Below are 16,905 nucleotides of genomic sequence, written 5' to 3' on the forward strand. Positions count from 1 at the left end.
TATAATTAGAATACAATTAGAATTGAAAAAGTTGATTTATTTCAGTAATTCCGTTCAAAAAGTGAAACTTGTATAATGTACATTCATTCCACACAGACTGATATATTTCAAGTGTTTATTTCTTTTAATTTTGATGATTATAAATGACAACTAATAACTAGAAAATGCAATTCCAGGGAATTACCATTGCATGTAAATGCAAAAAAGCTGCTGTGTATAACATTATATTACTTACAGTATGATTATTCAGATTACACAGTCTTACAGTATTCTTGAAAACCACTTACTTGGTTAAATGTTAGCTCAGAGTATATGACAGTCAGTAAAAATAAATGGTCAATTCAATATTGATCAACATTCTTTGTTTTAATACAGCAGAATGATACTCAGTATACACTAATGTATATATATATATATATATATATATATATATATATATATATAACTTGATAGTGCCAATCATATTATCCTAAGACAGATCTATTTATCAGTGGTAACTCTGAACTGGCAGCAACAGCTAGAGGCCTCAGTTAATGGTATTAGGTCAAATTTGATGGTGATATATACACTGAAGAATAAAAGAGTCAGCCCTTCAGATGATCAGTTTTAGACAGAACTTAGGTTAGAATCTTATTTTTCACACAGCACAGCTCAGGTCTAAAAAGAGAGGTCTAACAGCACAGCTATGTTCCACAGATGTTACAGCACAGGTTTGATTCAAAGGTATGAATAGTTGACAAATATGATTTCACAGGTATACATGTTCCATATAGTTAGTGAGTATAGTCTTCACACAACAATATAGTTCTCAGAATGTCTCAGTGTAGATCTCAGATAAGTCTCAGTATGGTTAAATGGTATGTGCACAGATATGTTGAGATATGGTCACATGTTTGTAAGAATGTATGTTAGTAGGTATGTTGCTAGCAACATTGTCAGAGATGTATGGTTGACAGGTGTGCACACAGACAGGCACACACGTAATGTCATACACGGTCATCACCACTGGTCTGGTCTGGAACCTAAAAGGCAAAAGCAAACAAGTTTAACAGTTATACCAAAACAAGGAATGTCTGCAATTGTACAATTGTTCAATACAACTAAGGTATTTAAGTGAAGTTGTTACATTACATTAGGCTGACACATTATAACCTAACGACTAACATGGTAAACAGTTTAAGCTTTTTAAACAATTCTCTCAACAATTCTAGGACAATTAAAAAAAGGTCCAGTGTAAAGTTTACACAGTCAGTGATGGTTTGAGGTGCCATGTCTGCCGGTGTTGGTCCACTGTGTTTTCTGAGGTCCAAGGTCAACGCAGCCATCTACCAGGAAGTTTTAGAGCACTTCATGCTTCCTGCTGCTGACCAACTTTATAGAAATGCAGATTTCATTTTCCAACAGGACTTGGCACCTGCACACAGTGCCATAGCTACCAGTACCTGGTTTAAGGACTATGGTATCCCTGTTCTTATTTGGCCAGAAAACTCGCCTGACCTTAACCCCATAGAAAATCTATGGGGTATTGTGAAGAGAAAGATGCGATACCCCAGACCAACAATGCAGAAGAGCTGAAGACCAACATTACAGGGTTTTTACTGTTTACACACATTTTCAAAACTCTGTGTCTATTTTTCAAAACTCTGCACACAAAACCCACAATTGCTCACACAAAATGCAAAATCTCCCAAATCTCCAGCAAAATGTCAAAAAACATTCAAAATGTCATAAACACATAAAGCAAACATTCACCTCACATTAAACACTTTGGTAACACTTTACTTGACAGTATCTACTATGACTTAAGAGTTACATGACACTGTCATGAACACTGTCATGACACATGAACCTTAACCCTAATCCTAATCTCTAACCTAACCCTATTCTAACCCTAACCCAAAACCTAAGCCTAATATAACCCTAACTTGTTATGACAAAAACGGAATGTCACTTAATAACAGAAGCATTATGTCATAAACGTTTATGACTTGTTTATGACACGTTCATGACAGTGTCATGTCACTCTTATGTCAATACTCAACACTCTTATGTCAATCAAGTAACGTGTAACCAACACTTTTGTCATAATATGACATTTTGGATACAACACTGTTGCTCAAAACCTAAAGCTCTTCTGTCTTTCATGGCTTCTACAGTATATCTCCATACAAGAGTGAAAGTCATCTACAGAGAGAAGTTGAAATACACAGTATGCAAGCAATATTGAAAATATTTTTCCCAAATAATTTGCTGTTGTGAATATGATATTTCACAGCCAACAACAAAAAGAAAGCAACATACAATGCCCACCAGATGTACATGGAGTTTTGAAAAAGCTGATTTGGCCAAAGACAAAATCAGGGGGGGGTTTGGGCGTGTGTATATTCCTAGATATTCATAGTTTTGCGTAAAGTCGACTTCTTGTAAAACATTACACTAAAGTCCAATTAATTTTCATTTCAAAGTATCTGCATTGGTTCTGAACATTTGAACCATAAATCCTCTAGGAACAGATTGAAAGGGTCTATACATATATATATTCATAGGCCTATACTAAGGCATTGATCGGATGGTGTAAAGTAATGAGTGTTTGTACATTTAGGACTGAGTGTGAATATGTGGCAAATAAGTGTGGCATTTTGGTAGGTTGTGTTTGAAAAATGAAATCAAATCAAAGTTCCTCTTAGATTTTTGTGTTAGGTAAAAAATTGTGTGTGGTGTTTTGCAACATGTGTTTTAGTAAATTGAAAACTGAGTCAAACACTGAGAATTAGTGTACGGTTTTGCAGACTTGTTGTGGGGTTATGGTGTTTGAAAGACATTTAGAAAATAGTGTGACTATTAAATTTTGTGTAAAATAGCATCTGATCCAGTGGACCAAGACAGGAAATGCAACATAGAACCATTTTTTTTTAACATTATCATTTTGCTCAGGTGATGGGGTCAGGTGGGGCTCTCTCTCTCACACACACACATGGACCTGTCCCTCCCCTGTATACTTGCACATGAATCAGAACAATCCAAGGTTGTTGCAACACAGAATATGGCCGAATGACCGTTCAGCTTGGTGTTCACTAAAGGTTTGCATCACCAATACCGCAGCGCAAATTAAGTTTAATACTAAATGCGAATTAATTCTTAATTTGTTCCCGATCCCAAATGCCTCCTCTGTCACTGTACTCTGCAGCCTGTATTAGTAAAGTGTATTGTACTCTGAACTCTGTTAGTTGTTAGTTTCTGTTTTCAATAATTTACCAACAAAATCCATATTTGTTGCCAATTTTTAAAAATGGTCGCCATGGCCCCCAGAGGCCAAATCCAATGTGCCTACGATCTTGAATCTGATCAGACCTCCTTTGTGAGTTTCTCTACCAAGTGTAATGAAGTTGAACTGAGCTAGTGTTGAACTGAGCTTGCTCGTGTAAATCCTCACACCACTAACCTTAAGAACACTTCTAACTGCTGAGTTGGAAGCCTGGGCTTTTAGCTCAGTGCTGGTTAGAGTGTTCGACTCCCATGCCGGTGTGTTGAGGTGGCGGGTTCGAGGGCTGTGAGTGATTACGACCTCTGTTACACAAATGTGATGCTTTTGTCATAATATGATTAATTGTTGAAAACTTGAGCTTAACACCTCCACTATCACCTCAAAACTAGCATTGACTACCAGTGATTTCCCATGCAATAGACTTCTCCTGTTTGAATTTATTGTGCTTTCACGTTGACCAAACTGTACATGGGCCTGGTCTGCAGCCTATTTTAATGATAGCGGTTTGGACAGGGTAAACGAGTCCTGTTACACATGGATTCTTTTCTATAATGACTTACACACTAAAATGAAATGCAAAGCACAAATATTTAAACTGACACACAGAGCAAAACCTCTTCTCAAGTCTCCAAAACTCTAAACACATTTCTGCTTTACACAAATTTTGCAATTCAAAATGACACTTTTCAAATGCATGTTAGACACAAATCTGGTAATATGAATAAAGTGTGTGCCATTTGGTGCAAAAGTTTGATTTTGATAATGCTATATGTAGTTTTGATTGCAGTGCTTCATTTTGCAGGCTATATGAGGTATTTTGCAGTTTGGGTGTGTGGTTTTGTGAATTGTGTTAAGTATTTTAATAAACCACAATAATTTGCAAAATTGTGTTTTAGCAATTGGAAAAAAACTGTAAATATTTTTATACTGTTCTATACTTAAATATGCTGATATAATACTGACCTCTGCTGGTAAGAATTGCTCATTGCAGCAGGTCATCCACTGACTACAGTGGGTCAGACTGTAAGTCTTTTGGAACTTGGTGGGGAGTGCTGGGAGGCCAGGCCACAGATATCTAGAATATTGGCTATTATTCACATATAATTAATTATGTAAGGCTACTTATTAGCCGTGAAGCTGGAAGATAAGCAAACATTAGCTCTTTCAATGACTATGCTGTTATCAACTCATTGAAGCAATGCAACCATGGAACCTGGCTGCTTTTACTATAACGTCTTGTGTAGTGCTGTTGCTGTCTCATTATGGTTTCCTATTGTTGTGTGTGTTGTTTCGTTTTTGTTATTCAACTATTATCACTAACTTCGCTTTCATAAACAACTAGGCTAGTCATGTCAATCAATGGTTATCAAAACATCTAGCTAAAACAGTTGAAAATCAACCAGCTGGATAACACTGGCCCATTTGTTGATTAATATGTGTTGTTGGTTAATGTTTGTGGCTAAATGAGACAAAAAATGTTAAAGCCAACTTAATATATCTTAAATTGAGAGTTGTGCAAGATTTATCTAAGTGTCCAGTTTAAGGAGAAGGGGGGAAGTAGCCAACAACCCCTTGGGCTCATGACATGACAGTGTAGTTCAATTTGTGATCCGTAAAACCTTGGCTAGCAGGCTGAACATCAAGTCCCATGTTTTCTGCCTCTGAACGAAAAGGAACATCCTCATTCAATGGTGATTGGTCCACTCTCATTTATTGCCCACCTACTTTGTCGGTTGCTCTTTTTCATTGGCTCAACTACTGTGTCCGTCAACTGTTGAATCATACCGTGGTACCGTGTGTTGGAGAAGAGCTCTAGCCAGCCAGCGGCGCAGTCGAGACACCCTGAACGACATGAAATAATGTAAGTCTGTATTAAATGTCTGTCTTAAATTGCCTTATTAGTTGGTCTGATGATTTCGGCAAACGATTTCTGGTCACCTAGAAGCTTAATCGATTGACAAAGTCCTTGAAGAAATGTTGATACTTAATTTAGCCGATTGAATGGATTGCTAGCCTCGTCCTAGAACAGTGACCTGCCTGCTGTTGGTTATCCATGCAAATGTTGTTTACACTGTACAAGACAAAAACCTAAACCGAGACTAAGATCAAGTCGTACTTACCAGCATGAATAAACATTTTATGTCTACTTGACACTGACAGATCACGAAACAAGCTGTCGGCCAAGACTCAATTCCTATGTAATAGCAATAGATTAGGCTATCCCATAGAACCGTCCATGGGTATCCCATCCGCGAATGGAAAACGTGACAAAGACTGACAGTTTGAGATACAAAGCAGAGAGTAGAACAAGCGTTGGTCTAGCTGTTTATGCTATGCATTAGATCTCGTAGAAGACCCAACTGCCTGAAAGTCTGTCTCCCTAGGCTGAATGGAAAACGTCTTCTGCGAAGATGTTGTTTACGCGTAGGCTACTGTTAGGTAACGTTGTCACTGTCTCAAGATTGTTTGTCCTCTTTTGGGACGTAGATCAGCAAAAACATGCCGGAAGTACATATAATTTAATGATTTAATTGTTTTATATCGATGGAAGTTATTAACCTAGACCCGTTCATATCCCCTTTTAATTATTAGGATGATGACACATTCCACTTCGTAGCCTGCCGCTCTACATGCCTAAGCTGAGCCCATCTTGCAGCGGAGCGCAACCTAGATAGATGACTTCCCTAAACAATGTGACAGCTTTCATATAAACATACGGCACAGTATACTGATCAATATTAAGGGCCTGTGTGGTATGCCAGGAGCAGTGAGCAATAATGTGACCTTAAATCTAGTCATAACGGCATATTGCATTGTCCATTATTCAGCTGGACCGTGGAACAGGCGAACGAATTTCAATTACAGCGATGGAGGACGTGTCAGATCTCGTGGCAAGGTGGGACGCGTTGGGCAGTCGTGACCCGAGTTCCCGAGAGGCGGCTATGGAAGTCATTAGCCAGGAGGTGTTGAGGCGCGCTGAGGGGATCGGACCCCTATCTCCTGGCGCCGCGACGTGCACCAGCCAAGCAGCCGACCTGAACGACATGCTGGCCCGCATCCTCATGCTCGCCAAGCGCTGTCCCTTCGGCGATGTCCGGGAGAAGTGTGCCTGGATACTCCAGAATGTCCAGGTAAGATGGTTCAGTCATGAATTTAAATCATTTTGTTTTTATTTGTCTGATAAGCAAGGGGGTAGCCTACACAGTCACTACGTTTGACGGTGGCGCACATTTTCTCTCGTCTTGGCAATCAGCTCTGGGTCATGAGCTCAAGTAAGTACAAGTAGATGTAACCATAGACTGTATATATAGAATATATATAGTTCTATACATATACAATCTATGGATGTAAACGATTGTCTGTCCTTGCTTGCTTGTGTTGGAATTGTACAAATATTGATTTGCATAAAAAAGCTTCCATTGGCATTGCATCACACCACTCTGAAAGCTAAGACACTGCCTGAGGTAGTTAATTCTTTGTAGTCACAAACTGTCTAGCACTGGGGTTCTTCTGCTTACTTCACTATGAGTTGGCGAGTTGTGTGCACCAGTTGTTGGTGAGGCCTTTCAGTTATGAGTTTGTCAGAAGTGCTTAATGAGGACTCTGTTGCAGTGGCCTATCTCTACTCAGTGGCCATCACAATGCACAATTAAGGCCACTGTCTAGCCCTCAGATTCCTGTACTTTTCCTGCAGACACATACACTTCGTAGACACTGTTATCCAAAGTACTGTACATTTCCATATAAACATAAGCTTACTGCTTTTGGTTTGTTTTCCACACTTTAAAATACTAGTCCTCTAGCCTGGAAAATCCAGACCCTGGTAATCTAGAAAAATTAAGGGTCTGGCCACGAACAATGTAATGGCCCAACTCGAGGGGCGGCAATAAGCATGCATTTAAAAATCTCACTGCACGCAATTGGATAACACTAGACCATGTTTACTCTGAATGATTTTGGACTTCGACGCAATCGGATAACACTACGACCAATGTGTACTGTCCTCCAACGTTGCAGCGCTGTCTTCATCAGTTTAGCTGGTTCCCCGGACTGCAAGGGGAAAAAGTAACGTGCATCATTGCTAATTGCCAGAGTGTCTCGCAGAGACAATTCCATTGGGCTCTCGCGAGAACCCTGGATTTCCAGGGTACTAGTCCTCAGCATCTCGCTGTAATTGGGTAAGTGTGTCATAAACAGGGGCGCTGCTAGATAATTTGGGCCCTATGACAGACAATAATTCTCTAGTATTATTGGGGGCGGGAGGGGCTCTCTGTAGGCCCCCTGTCAGTGCTGGGCCCTTAGAATCGTCCTAACCCCCCCAGTGGCGCCCCTGGTCATAAAAACTGTAAAAACGTAAAAGCATCCATATGAATGCACCAGGGCCTCTAGTGCCCAAAGGCTGCCCAGGTGACCAAAGGCTGCCCAGGTGCCCAGGGCCTCTAAGTGCCTAAAGGCTGCCCAGGTGCCCAGGGCCTCTAAGTGCCCAAAGGCTGCCCAGGTGCCCAGGGACTCTAATTGCCCAAAGGCTGCCCAGGTGATTAGTTTTGGAGAAGAGCCCGGCAGAGACACGTAGAGGGGCAGGAGATGGAGCGACATGCTTTAGGTCTAGAGGCTGGAGGCCATCATCTGTGCCACTCTGACTGACTCTGACTCAGGCTGGAGCTGGTGTGTGTGTGTGTGTGTGTGTGTGTGTGTGTGTGTGTGTGTGTGTGTGTGTGTGTGTGTGTGTGAGCGTGAGAGCCCACCGTATGTGCCTTTTGGAATGATTTCTTGTTATTAAGCCCTAATTGTTGAATTCTTGCCAAAGGACTTGCCCAAAAAAGGTTGTGTGTGTGTCCGTGTGCGTGCATGCGTGCGTGTGCGTGTTTAGTAGTCTCAGACAGACCACTAACCTAATTTGTGCAGTTGCATACAATCAGTCAGTGGACATTTGGGCTGAGAGACAGAGTGGAATTAGGTCTGTGTCAGCCAGGGAGCCGTAGCGAGATTACAGCTCTAAGTACGAGAAACAAAAGCCTCATCTGGGCCTTGAGTCCACCCACCCTGGCCACGGGTCAAACAACAGGACGCAGAAACAGCAGGCACATGCAGGCCCGGCTTAATCTAAGAGAGCTGTTTGCTAGAGTGTGAACAGCCTGTGTGAACCAGTTTGCAACAGAACAGCCACTGTGTGTGTGTGTGTGTGTGTGTGTGTGTTACGATGTGCCGCCTCAGCAGCACATCGCACTATGATTATTTGATTATTATTTAATTAATGATATATGTTATGTCAATTTCATGAATGATTTGTGCGTGTTCTATATGTTGGGCGCGTTCATTTGCACGCGAGGGATGTTGCTTAATATTTGATCATGTGTTTTCGGGGTTGTGCTATGGTAACTTTTGATGTCATGATGTATGCTTTAGATGTCCGCCAGGTAGGGGTGGTGTGCCCGTTTTGGATGTTTAGACTTTGCCAGTGTCGGTGGAAGTAATTCGTTAATTGGCCATTTAAACGCCGGCTTTTCTCTATGCAGGGGTTCAAAATTTCGTGACGCACGGTGGTGTGAGTCCTGCGGTCAGGTCTGATTGTATAGTGGCATGTAGCCTAGCCATAAGACCTTAGATATTCGTGTTTGTCAAATGTTTTGTTTGTCTTTTTCGTTTTACTTTACGTCGGGTGCGACTAAGTGTCGGATAGGAAGTGGTGTTTTTTGAATAAAACACCGTGGGCCCTCTTAAACCTGCTGTCTCAGCCTGATTTCTCCTTCACCACTCGGGTACTCTACCACACTGTGTGTGTGTGTGTGTGTGTGTGTGTGTGTGTGTGTGTCTGTGTGTGTGTCTGTGTGTGTGTGTGTTTAATCACCCTGACGAAGCCGTGAGCCTCTCAGATGGGTGAAGGGACGATGACATGTGCTGCATTGTGTCTGTGTGTGTGTGTGTGTGTGTGTGTGTGTGTGTGTTTAGTATAACCCTGGACACAGCCCATTCAGATGCTGGTCCTTGACCCCTGAACTGTTTTTGTGCGTCAAGCCTGACCCCTGACCTGTTTTTGGCATCAAGCTCCTGACTCGGACGCTTGCTGCCGGTCAACAATGCTGCTGTATGGACAGACAACCCAGGATCCTACTATTGTGTTTGTGTGTGTGACATGTTGAGTTAAGTCTGAGAAAAAATGCTCTTAATGCTGGATGTATGTAAAAAATGTGAATTCCAACTTTAGTGTTTCTACCTCAGTCGGCAACAAAACTGTTTGTATTGGCTCCTTACAAACTCATCGAGAAAGAAGTGATTTTTCTCGGGAAAAAATTATTAGATGGACAAAAAAAGAACATTTGAGGGAGGAAAATGTGATTCTTGGAATTCAACTGTTGTTTGTCAGAAAGGTTTCCACTTCTTGCTGTGACCTCTGAGAAAATGTGAAATTGTGACCCAAGTTGGGAGGCATCTGAACGTCTGCATGTGCATGTGAAAAACAGAGACTAATACACTTGAAGCAATGACATTCTGTCTGCTTGCATCAATAAGATCAAAGCGTCAAAGACCACTAAACACTTGTTAGGACAATTGAACCAATTGTCCAATCATTAGTTAAGAATTTATTTAAAGCCAATTATGAAATAAAAATATATTTCCCAGTCTTAGTCAAAGTTTAAAGCTTGTTCATAAGTATGAATGTTATCATCGACTGTTGACCGTTTGGACATAACTATGTGGTCTGCACTGTTGACTGTATGCACAGACCAGCGTCACACACGTCTCCCACACACACTGTGCAGAAAAAATGGGAAGAATTTATTCTTAATAATACAATAGTAATAATAGTGAAAGAACACAGCGTGCGTGCGTGTGCGTGTGTATCTTTTTGTGTATGTGTGGCTAGCTCGACTCAGCTCTAAATGACAATACCACAGTGAATTTGCCTGTGTTACGCTCTTGAGAAACACTCACACACACACACATTCTCACGCACCCCCCCCCACACACACACACTAGTTGCACCTGTTGATTTGTATTTCTAATATGCATGTTCATATTGATCTGTAATGACTGGGCCTTGTGCCATTGACATTGGCATGCCAATAAAGTACTTTGAATTTGAGAAAGGGAGCGAGAGAAAGGGACTGAGAGAAAAACAGAGAGAAAAACAGAGAGAGAGAGAGAGAGAGAGAGAGAGAGAGAGAGAGATAAGCAGACTGAGAGAGAGTGAGTGAGTGAGAGAGAGAGAGAGTGAGAGAGTCCATCTCTGTGGAGTGAACTCAGTAACCTGTGCTGAGCTGCTGCTGTCCTCCTGTGGTCTGTGCTGCTGTGAGATAATAAGTGGCGTTAGCCGTTAGGTAACCAAACGAGGCGTTTTAATAACGCAGCCTCCTCTCTCCTCAATAACACGGCCTCCTCTCTCCTCTCTGCGGGCTGTGGGCTGTGCTGGGCTGCAGTCTGCTCCTCTCACTCACTCCAGGGCCACTGGCCTAATCTCAAAAGCTCAGCCGGTCAGGGGTTGGCTGACCCCTGCCTGATCCTCATTATTAAAACTGCTTTTCACGCGTAAAGCATCGTCTGTAATTCTGCTGAAGTTTTTGATTTCGCTAAAAGATATATATAAGGGCAGACCAAGTCACTTTTAATCTTGTCAGTTGTTGACTCTAAACAAGGGTTGAAGGTTCTAGAAACCAGGCCTGCTTTACTAAACCGTTCCGTTCGCGATGCGTACAATCCAAGAATGGTCTATTTTTTCCGAACGTACGCGCCGCTATCACGTCGGGTGTAGCTACTTCCATTGATTATAGTGGAAGCTAATAAGCCTATTTCACAGTGTCCAGGTGTCCGGCCTCGTTGATGTTAATGATGCCTTAATTGGCAGGGTAAAACGTCTTCCTGCTTTTGTCTTTCCTGTGGACTTTTCTTTTGCTGTCTATGAGACAGTGCTGTTCCACAGGAAGTTGATTTACACATCTTTTGAAATTGTTGCAGCAGACGCTACGCGAACAAAGCGCTTCAGTTATGTGCCTGGTGTAGCTTGCCTGTAAGTCCTAGAGCACTAATCTGGCCCAGTACAGCAAGTTGCTTTAGTCTAAAGACTCCAAACGTACACAAACTCCACGGCTAAAGTTAGCTGTGTAAGTTCATGTACTGTATGCGTTGAGCTGTAAATGACTGTTTTGTTGTTCAATTTTTAATGCAGCATTGTGCCCCGTGCTTTGTTGGCTCCTAGAGTGAGCATGTGTTTGCTGGTCAGTATTGGCTCCCAGAGAATGTCCATCTACAGTGGTCATCTCGTGTGATTTCTCTCACATGTGTTAGTAGCCGAGTGTCCTTCATGACAGGCCGAGACATGTCCCTGTGTGTGTGTGAGTTTGTGTGTGTGTGTGTGTGTGTGTGTGTGTGTGTGTGTGTGTTTGTGTGTGTTTGTGTGTGTGTGTGTGTTTGTCTGTGTTTGTTTGTGTGTGTTTGTGTGTGTGTGTGTGCGTGTGTGCGCATGTTTGTGTGCATGTTTGTGTGTGTTTGTTTTTGCTGGACGTTCATTTTGTTGTATATGTACGTGCACAGCGCCTTTGCAATGGGGTATATGTGTTTGTCTGTCTTTGTGTTTCATGTGTGTATTTCTGCATTTCTGTGTGCTTTTATGTGGACTTATGTGGACACTGTTTGTGTGTGTGTGTGTGTCTGTGCGAGTTGTTTCTCTAAACTCCCACATTTCATTTTCTGGAGACTGTCCACTGGAGACTCTTTTGTTGAGAGAGTTGAGGAGCTGTAAAGGGGGAGGAGTGGTGTGTGTGTGTGTGTGTGTGTGTGTGTGTGTGTGTGTGTGTGTGTGTGTGTGTGTGTGTGTGTGTGTGTGTGTGTGAGAGAGAGAGAGAGGATGTGTGTGTGTGTGTGTGTGTGTTACTCATGGACGTTTCCTAGAATCTTCCCCCATCTCTCGGGCCTCATAGTGTCCATGTAAGCGTTGCTGAATACTGAGAAGCTCTAATGCATTTCAGATTGCTTGCCAGCAGCTAGGACTGGAGCCCTTTCCTTCTAAAGTGTGTGGGTCAGTCCTGTGTGTGTGTCTGTGTATTTGTGTGTTTTCTTTCTGAGTTTTGTTTGTTTGTTTGAGTTTGTTCAGTTTTTCAATTAGTATGTGTAGGTGTGTACATTATGTATGTAGGCAGGGTTATTCTTTATGCAAGTGTGTGTGTGTGTGTGTGTGTGTGTGTTTGTGTGTGTGTGTTTAACTCGTGGACATTTCCTAGAATCTTTCCCCATCCCTCAGGCCTCATAGTGTCTGTGTAAGAGTTGCTCTAATACAGTGTTTCTCAAACTTTTTCAGGTTAAAAAAAACCTCACAGACCACCTAGCTAAAAAAGAAGATCTACTTCAACAGTATATTACACAATAGGCCTACTCACTGAACCGCCTTGCTTATTGTCTTTGCACCTTGCTTATTGTGTCAAAGGATTCATATGATTTAAACTGGCGCAGCTTACATAGTTAGCATTGTTGCAAAACTGTTTGGATTTACATACAAGTTGGTTCAATATTGCAAACAATTCATTATATTTTACCACGTCTGCTCGCGGACCACTAGGGATAGCTTGCGGACCACCAGTGATCTCTGGATCACACTTTGAGAAACACTGCTCTAATGCATTTTAGATTGCTTGCCAATAGCTAGTAGTGTGTGTGTGTCTGCTCTAGTATGTATGGCATCACTATATCATGTGTGTTCAAATTCAGCAAACAGAGGCAAACGCTGGTGGTGAACACATTTCCTGTTAACTTTAACATTTTAGCTTTTTTTGTGTACAAACAGATTCCAAATTGTTTGTTTTTAAATGCCAAGCCCCAGTTTATCATCAGTGTTTGTTTGCTGAGTAACTACTGTTCTTCCTCACACTGTTTGTGTGTTTGCAGTTGTTTGCTTTTTGGAACGCAGCAGTAGACCAGCTCACTGTTGCATCAGAATTCTAGTGAATCTCATCATGGACCATTAAGGCTGGACTCTCCATTTTTCATTTGTTTAGGTATAAGGACGACACATTGATTAACATTTCTGTAAATGTGCCAGTGTTAGCCCGCCGGCAAGATGTTGTCAAAACCATCAATTGACTTGGCCTGTTGTTCTTAGATGACAAGTTAGTAAAAAAATATAATTGACAAATAAAAAGCACATCAAACACAAAACACAAATCTCAAATTACAAAGTAGAGTGGGACACTGACATGCGTCAAACCGGTTCTGTTCTGTTTGGCCCTCACAGGCATCTGTCTGCCTCTCAGAAACAGTATTTCTGTGTAAGCTGTGGCTGTTCCAGGAAGACATGCTCCCTCAGGGTGTGTGTTGTCATGTTGATGAGGCATAAAGATTTCCTGTACTGGTCTTTTGTTTGGTGTGCTGTACTGATCTCTGCTTACTGAGAGAGAGCGAGAGAGAGAGAGAGTTGATGGAGAGAGGTTTAGAGAAGAGAGAGAGAGAATCCAAGAGAGTTGATGGAGCAGAGAGATGGAGGATAAAGAGAGCTAGGGAGAGAGAGAGAGAGAGAGAGAGAGAGAGAGAGAGAGAGAGAGTTGGATGCCACAAAGCATTGGCCTCTCAATGCTCAGGATTATGAGCCCATAGCCCAGGATTATACATAGAGAGAAAAAAATTAAAATGACCTTTGGCACAGTAACCGTGGGTACACACACACACACACACACACTCTCTCACACTCATACTAATACACATGTAAGCCTATAGATTCACAGCATGGAGGAGAGTCACACACACACACACACACACACACACACACACACACACACACACACACACACACACACACACACACACACACACACACACACCAAGGCCAGTGGGATAGAAATGATACCCCATCTGGTCAGCGCATATTATACTGTACAGCAACTGAATGAAATCACACACAGGCACACACACACTAGGGGTGGGCGATATATATCGTCTGCGATAATATCGTGATTGTTGTTTTAACGATGTGCAAATTGACATTATCGAGTATTTAAATGACTTATGATGGGAAAACACTCGAAATCACGCATTGAAGACTCATACATTCCCAGGAGGTGTATGTGGGAGAAACCCCTGGCTGCAGCAGAGCATGTGTCACGTGATCACTAGTGGGTCACAACGTTGTCACACGCGCGCCTAATGTTTATTTTGTGCAGCGAGAGTAGCCTACTTGGGATTTTATGCGGCTACTTCTGTTCAAGTAGTATTGATAAGACAGTCACGTTTTTTCCTACACGGTATTATATGGAGAGAAAACATTAGCCTTTGAGTATTTTAATAGTCAGTTGTAAAGAAATAACTATTCTCATGTAACTCTTTTGTAAATTGACTGAAGTTAGCATCTCTATGGGATTTCTCATATACATTAGCCATAATGAGACTAGACATAAACCACAGCACCAAAACACAGAACAAGACTAGACATAAACCACAGCACCAAAACACAGAACAAGACTAGACATAAACCACAGCACCAAAACACAGAACAAGACTAGACATAAACCACAGCACCAAAGCATACAACAAGACTAGACATAAACCACAGCACCAAAGCACAGAACAAGACTAGACATAAACCACAGCACCAAAGCACAGAACAAGACTAGACATAAACCACAGCACCAAAGCACAGAAAAAGACTAGACATAAACCACAGCACCAAAGCACAGAACAAGACTAGACATAAACCACAGCACCAAAACACAGAAGGACTACAGACTGGACATAAAAACTAGGCGTAGTTGTTTTCAAGTCGTAGTTGTTTTCACACTTGATTGTTTTGCAGTGGAGGAACGTGTGGCAGATGAGTAATGGACGTTCTCGTTTGTCTACGCTCTCATGAAAAGAGCTGGACAGGCGGCGCGCTGGCAGACCGAGCGGCTCGGATCTCAGGGGCCTCTTGGCTCAGGACACATGGAGAGTAAAAAAAAAGAAGAAAAAAGCCAAAAGACAATATCTCCGCTTAAGCACATAGAGAACAAAGAACACAGTGTTAAGGCCTCTCTGGCCCGCGTCCAGAAAAAGAACCTCAAAGCCCCAGCTCCTGGGATGGTCGTGTTACAGGCACCTATTTTAGTTTCGAACTGGTCAAAACGTTGTGGTGTGTAGAGCAAACGCCACTTGCCACCGTAGAGAGTCTGCCATGGAAACGAAGAGCCCGTGAACAGCAATAGTGCACTAGGATTCATCTGCATGATGCAAGAGTTCACTCCTGTTGAGCAATTCGAAAAGTCATAGAGGCATAACTTGAACTTGTGATGATATTTACGATAACAGTACTGTTGACAAAGTTTGTCATTGTTTGGTAGATATCACACCATAAATAGCTATAGCGTCAGAAACTGTGCCTTGTATCCTTGGAATCCTTTCGCTATGTCAGAAACCCTTTGTGACCTTATGGTCTTTAAAGCAGCAAACTAAACTAACAAACTAGACACTTAAAATGCCACCGTATGCTTTTGTTTACTATTGTCGTTTGCTTTTGTTTATGTAAAGCACATTGAATTACCCTCTGTGCATGTTAAAATGTGCTTTGTAAAAAAAACGTGCCTTGTCTTGCGTAAAAGGCATGCCACTAACAAACACCCCCAGCGCCTTGTTGGCACTGTAGATACTTGATAACTGGTCAACTGGTGTCTTCTGGCGATAGTCAGCAGTGTGCTGTGATATGTTTTCTTTCATTGTTTGAATGATATCAAACTAGCTGCCTGATATAAGCATACCTCAAAAAGTGGCAAATTCTTGAAGAGTGTTGCTTAAAAAAAAGACATACAGTACCTTTCCTTCCAGGCTTCATGTTACAGTACATTGCTTTGTGCAGCTGTTTTTTTTGGAATCCTCCTCAAGACCAGGGCTGTTTCAGGCTGTGCTGATGTTTGGTTTCGAGGCCACATGCTGCGCCCAAGGGCCTCTCTCCTACGGCCAGGCCTGTGAGTGAAGCCCACTGGGTGTTTGGTTTGTGTTAAGTGTGTGTGTGTGTGTGTGTGTGTGTGTGTGTGTGTGTGTGTGTGTGTGTGTGTGTGTGTGTGTGTGTGTGTGTGTGTGTGTGTGTGTGTTTGGTTTGGACTCACAGCAGATAGATAGATAGATAGATACTTTATTGATCCCTAGGGGAAATTCAAGCAGCAGCCCTCAGGAACAACACTGCAGGGCAGTTACACAGCAGTGACCAGGTTAGCAAGTAACATGTTACTGGGATACACTTAGAGCTCGGAGCTCCAACATTCCAGTCAAGTGTTCCAAGTGTTCGGTTCAAGTGTTTCTGAAGTGTGCGTATGTGTGGTGTGCATGTTTGATCGAGCTGCACTCTTGATAAACCATTTGTGTCGGTTCTCATTTCTGTCCTTTGGTTTTGCTCAATGTGTTTTTAGTACTTTATTCAACGTGTTGTTGTGCATTGTGTGGCTATCCTTGTGTGTGTGTGTGTGTGTCTGATCTGTACTTAGCTGAGAGGTTCTAGTGGGGTCATATGGTGTGTCTGTCTGTGTCTGTCTGTGTCTATCTGTGTGTGTGTGTGTGTGTGTGTGTGTGTGCGATCTGTACTTAGCTGAGAGGTTCTCGTGGGGTCATATGGGGTGATGGTCTTTTCATAAGCGTTTATGGGCCGGTCGTCATGACACTCTTGGCATGGATTACACCGTTCCCCAGAATGC

General features: G+C 42.2%; 1 protein-coding gene across 1 annotated transcript in view; it reads left to right on the plus strand.

Moving 5' to 3' along the window:
- Positions 1 to 5,111: 5,111 nt before the first annotated feature.
- sesn1 (sestrin 1) overlaps positions 5,112 to 16,905 on the plus strand; it is a 55,420-nt gene continuing 43,626 nt past the window's right edge. Inside the window, exons 1-2 of the mRNA XM_042095194.1 lie at positions 5,112 to 5,126; positions 6,094 to 6,396. Coding sequence (XP_041951128.1) covers positions 6,133 to 6,396 — 264 coding nt within the window. The 5' untranslated portion in view covers positions 5,112 to 5,126; positions 6,094 to 6,132. The remainder of the gene's footprint in view (positions 5,127 to 6,093; positions 6,397 to 16,905) is intronic.

Source organism: Alosa sapidissima, chromosome 6 (genome assembly GCF_018492685.1).
Source record: "Alosa sapidissima isolate fAloSap1 chromosome 6, fAloSap1.pri, whole genome shotgun sequence".
Lineage (NCBI taxonomy): Eukaryota > Metazoa > Chordata > Actinopteri > Clupeiformes > Clupeidae > Alosa > Alosa sapidissima.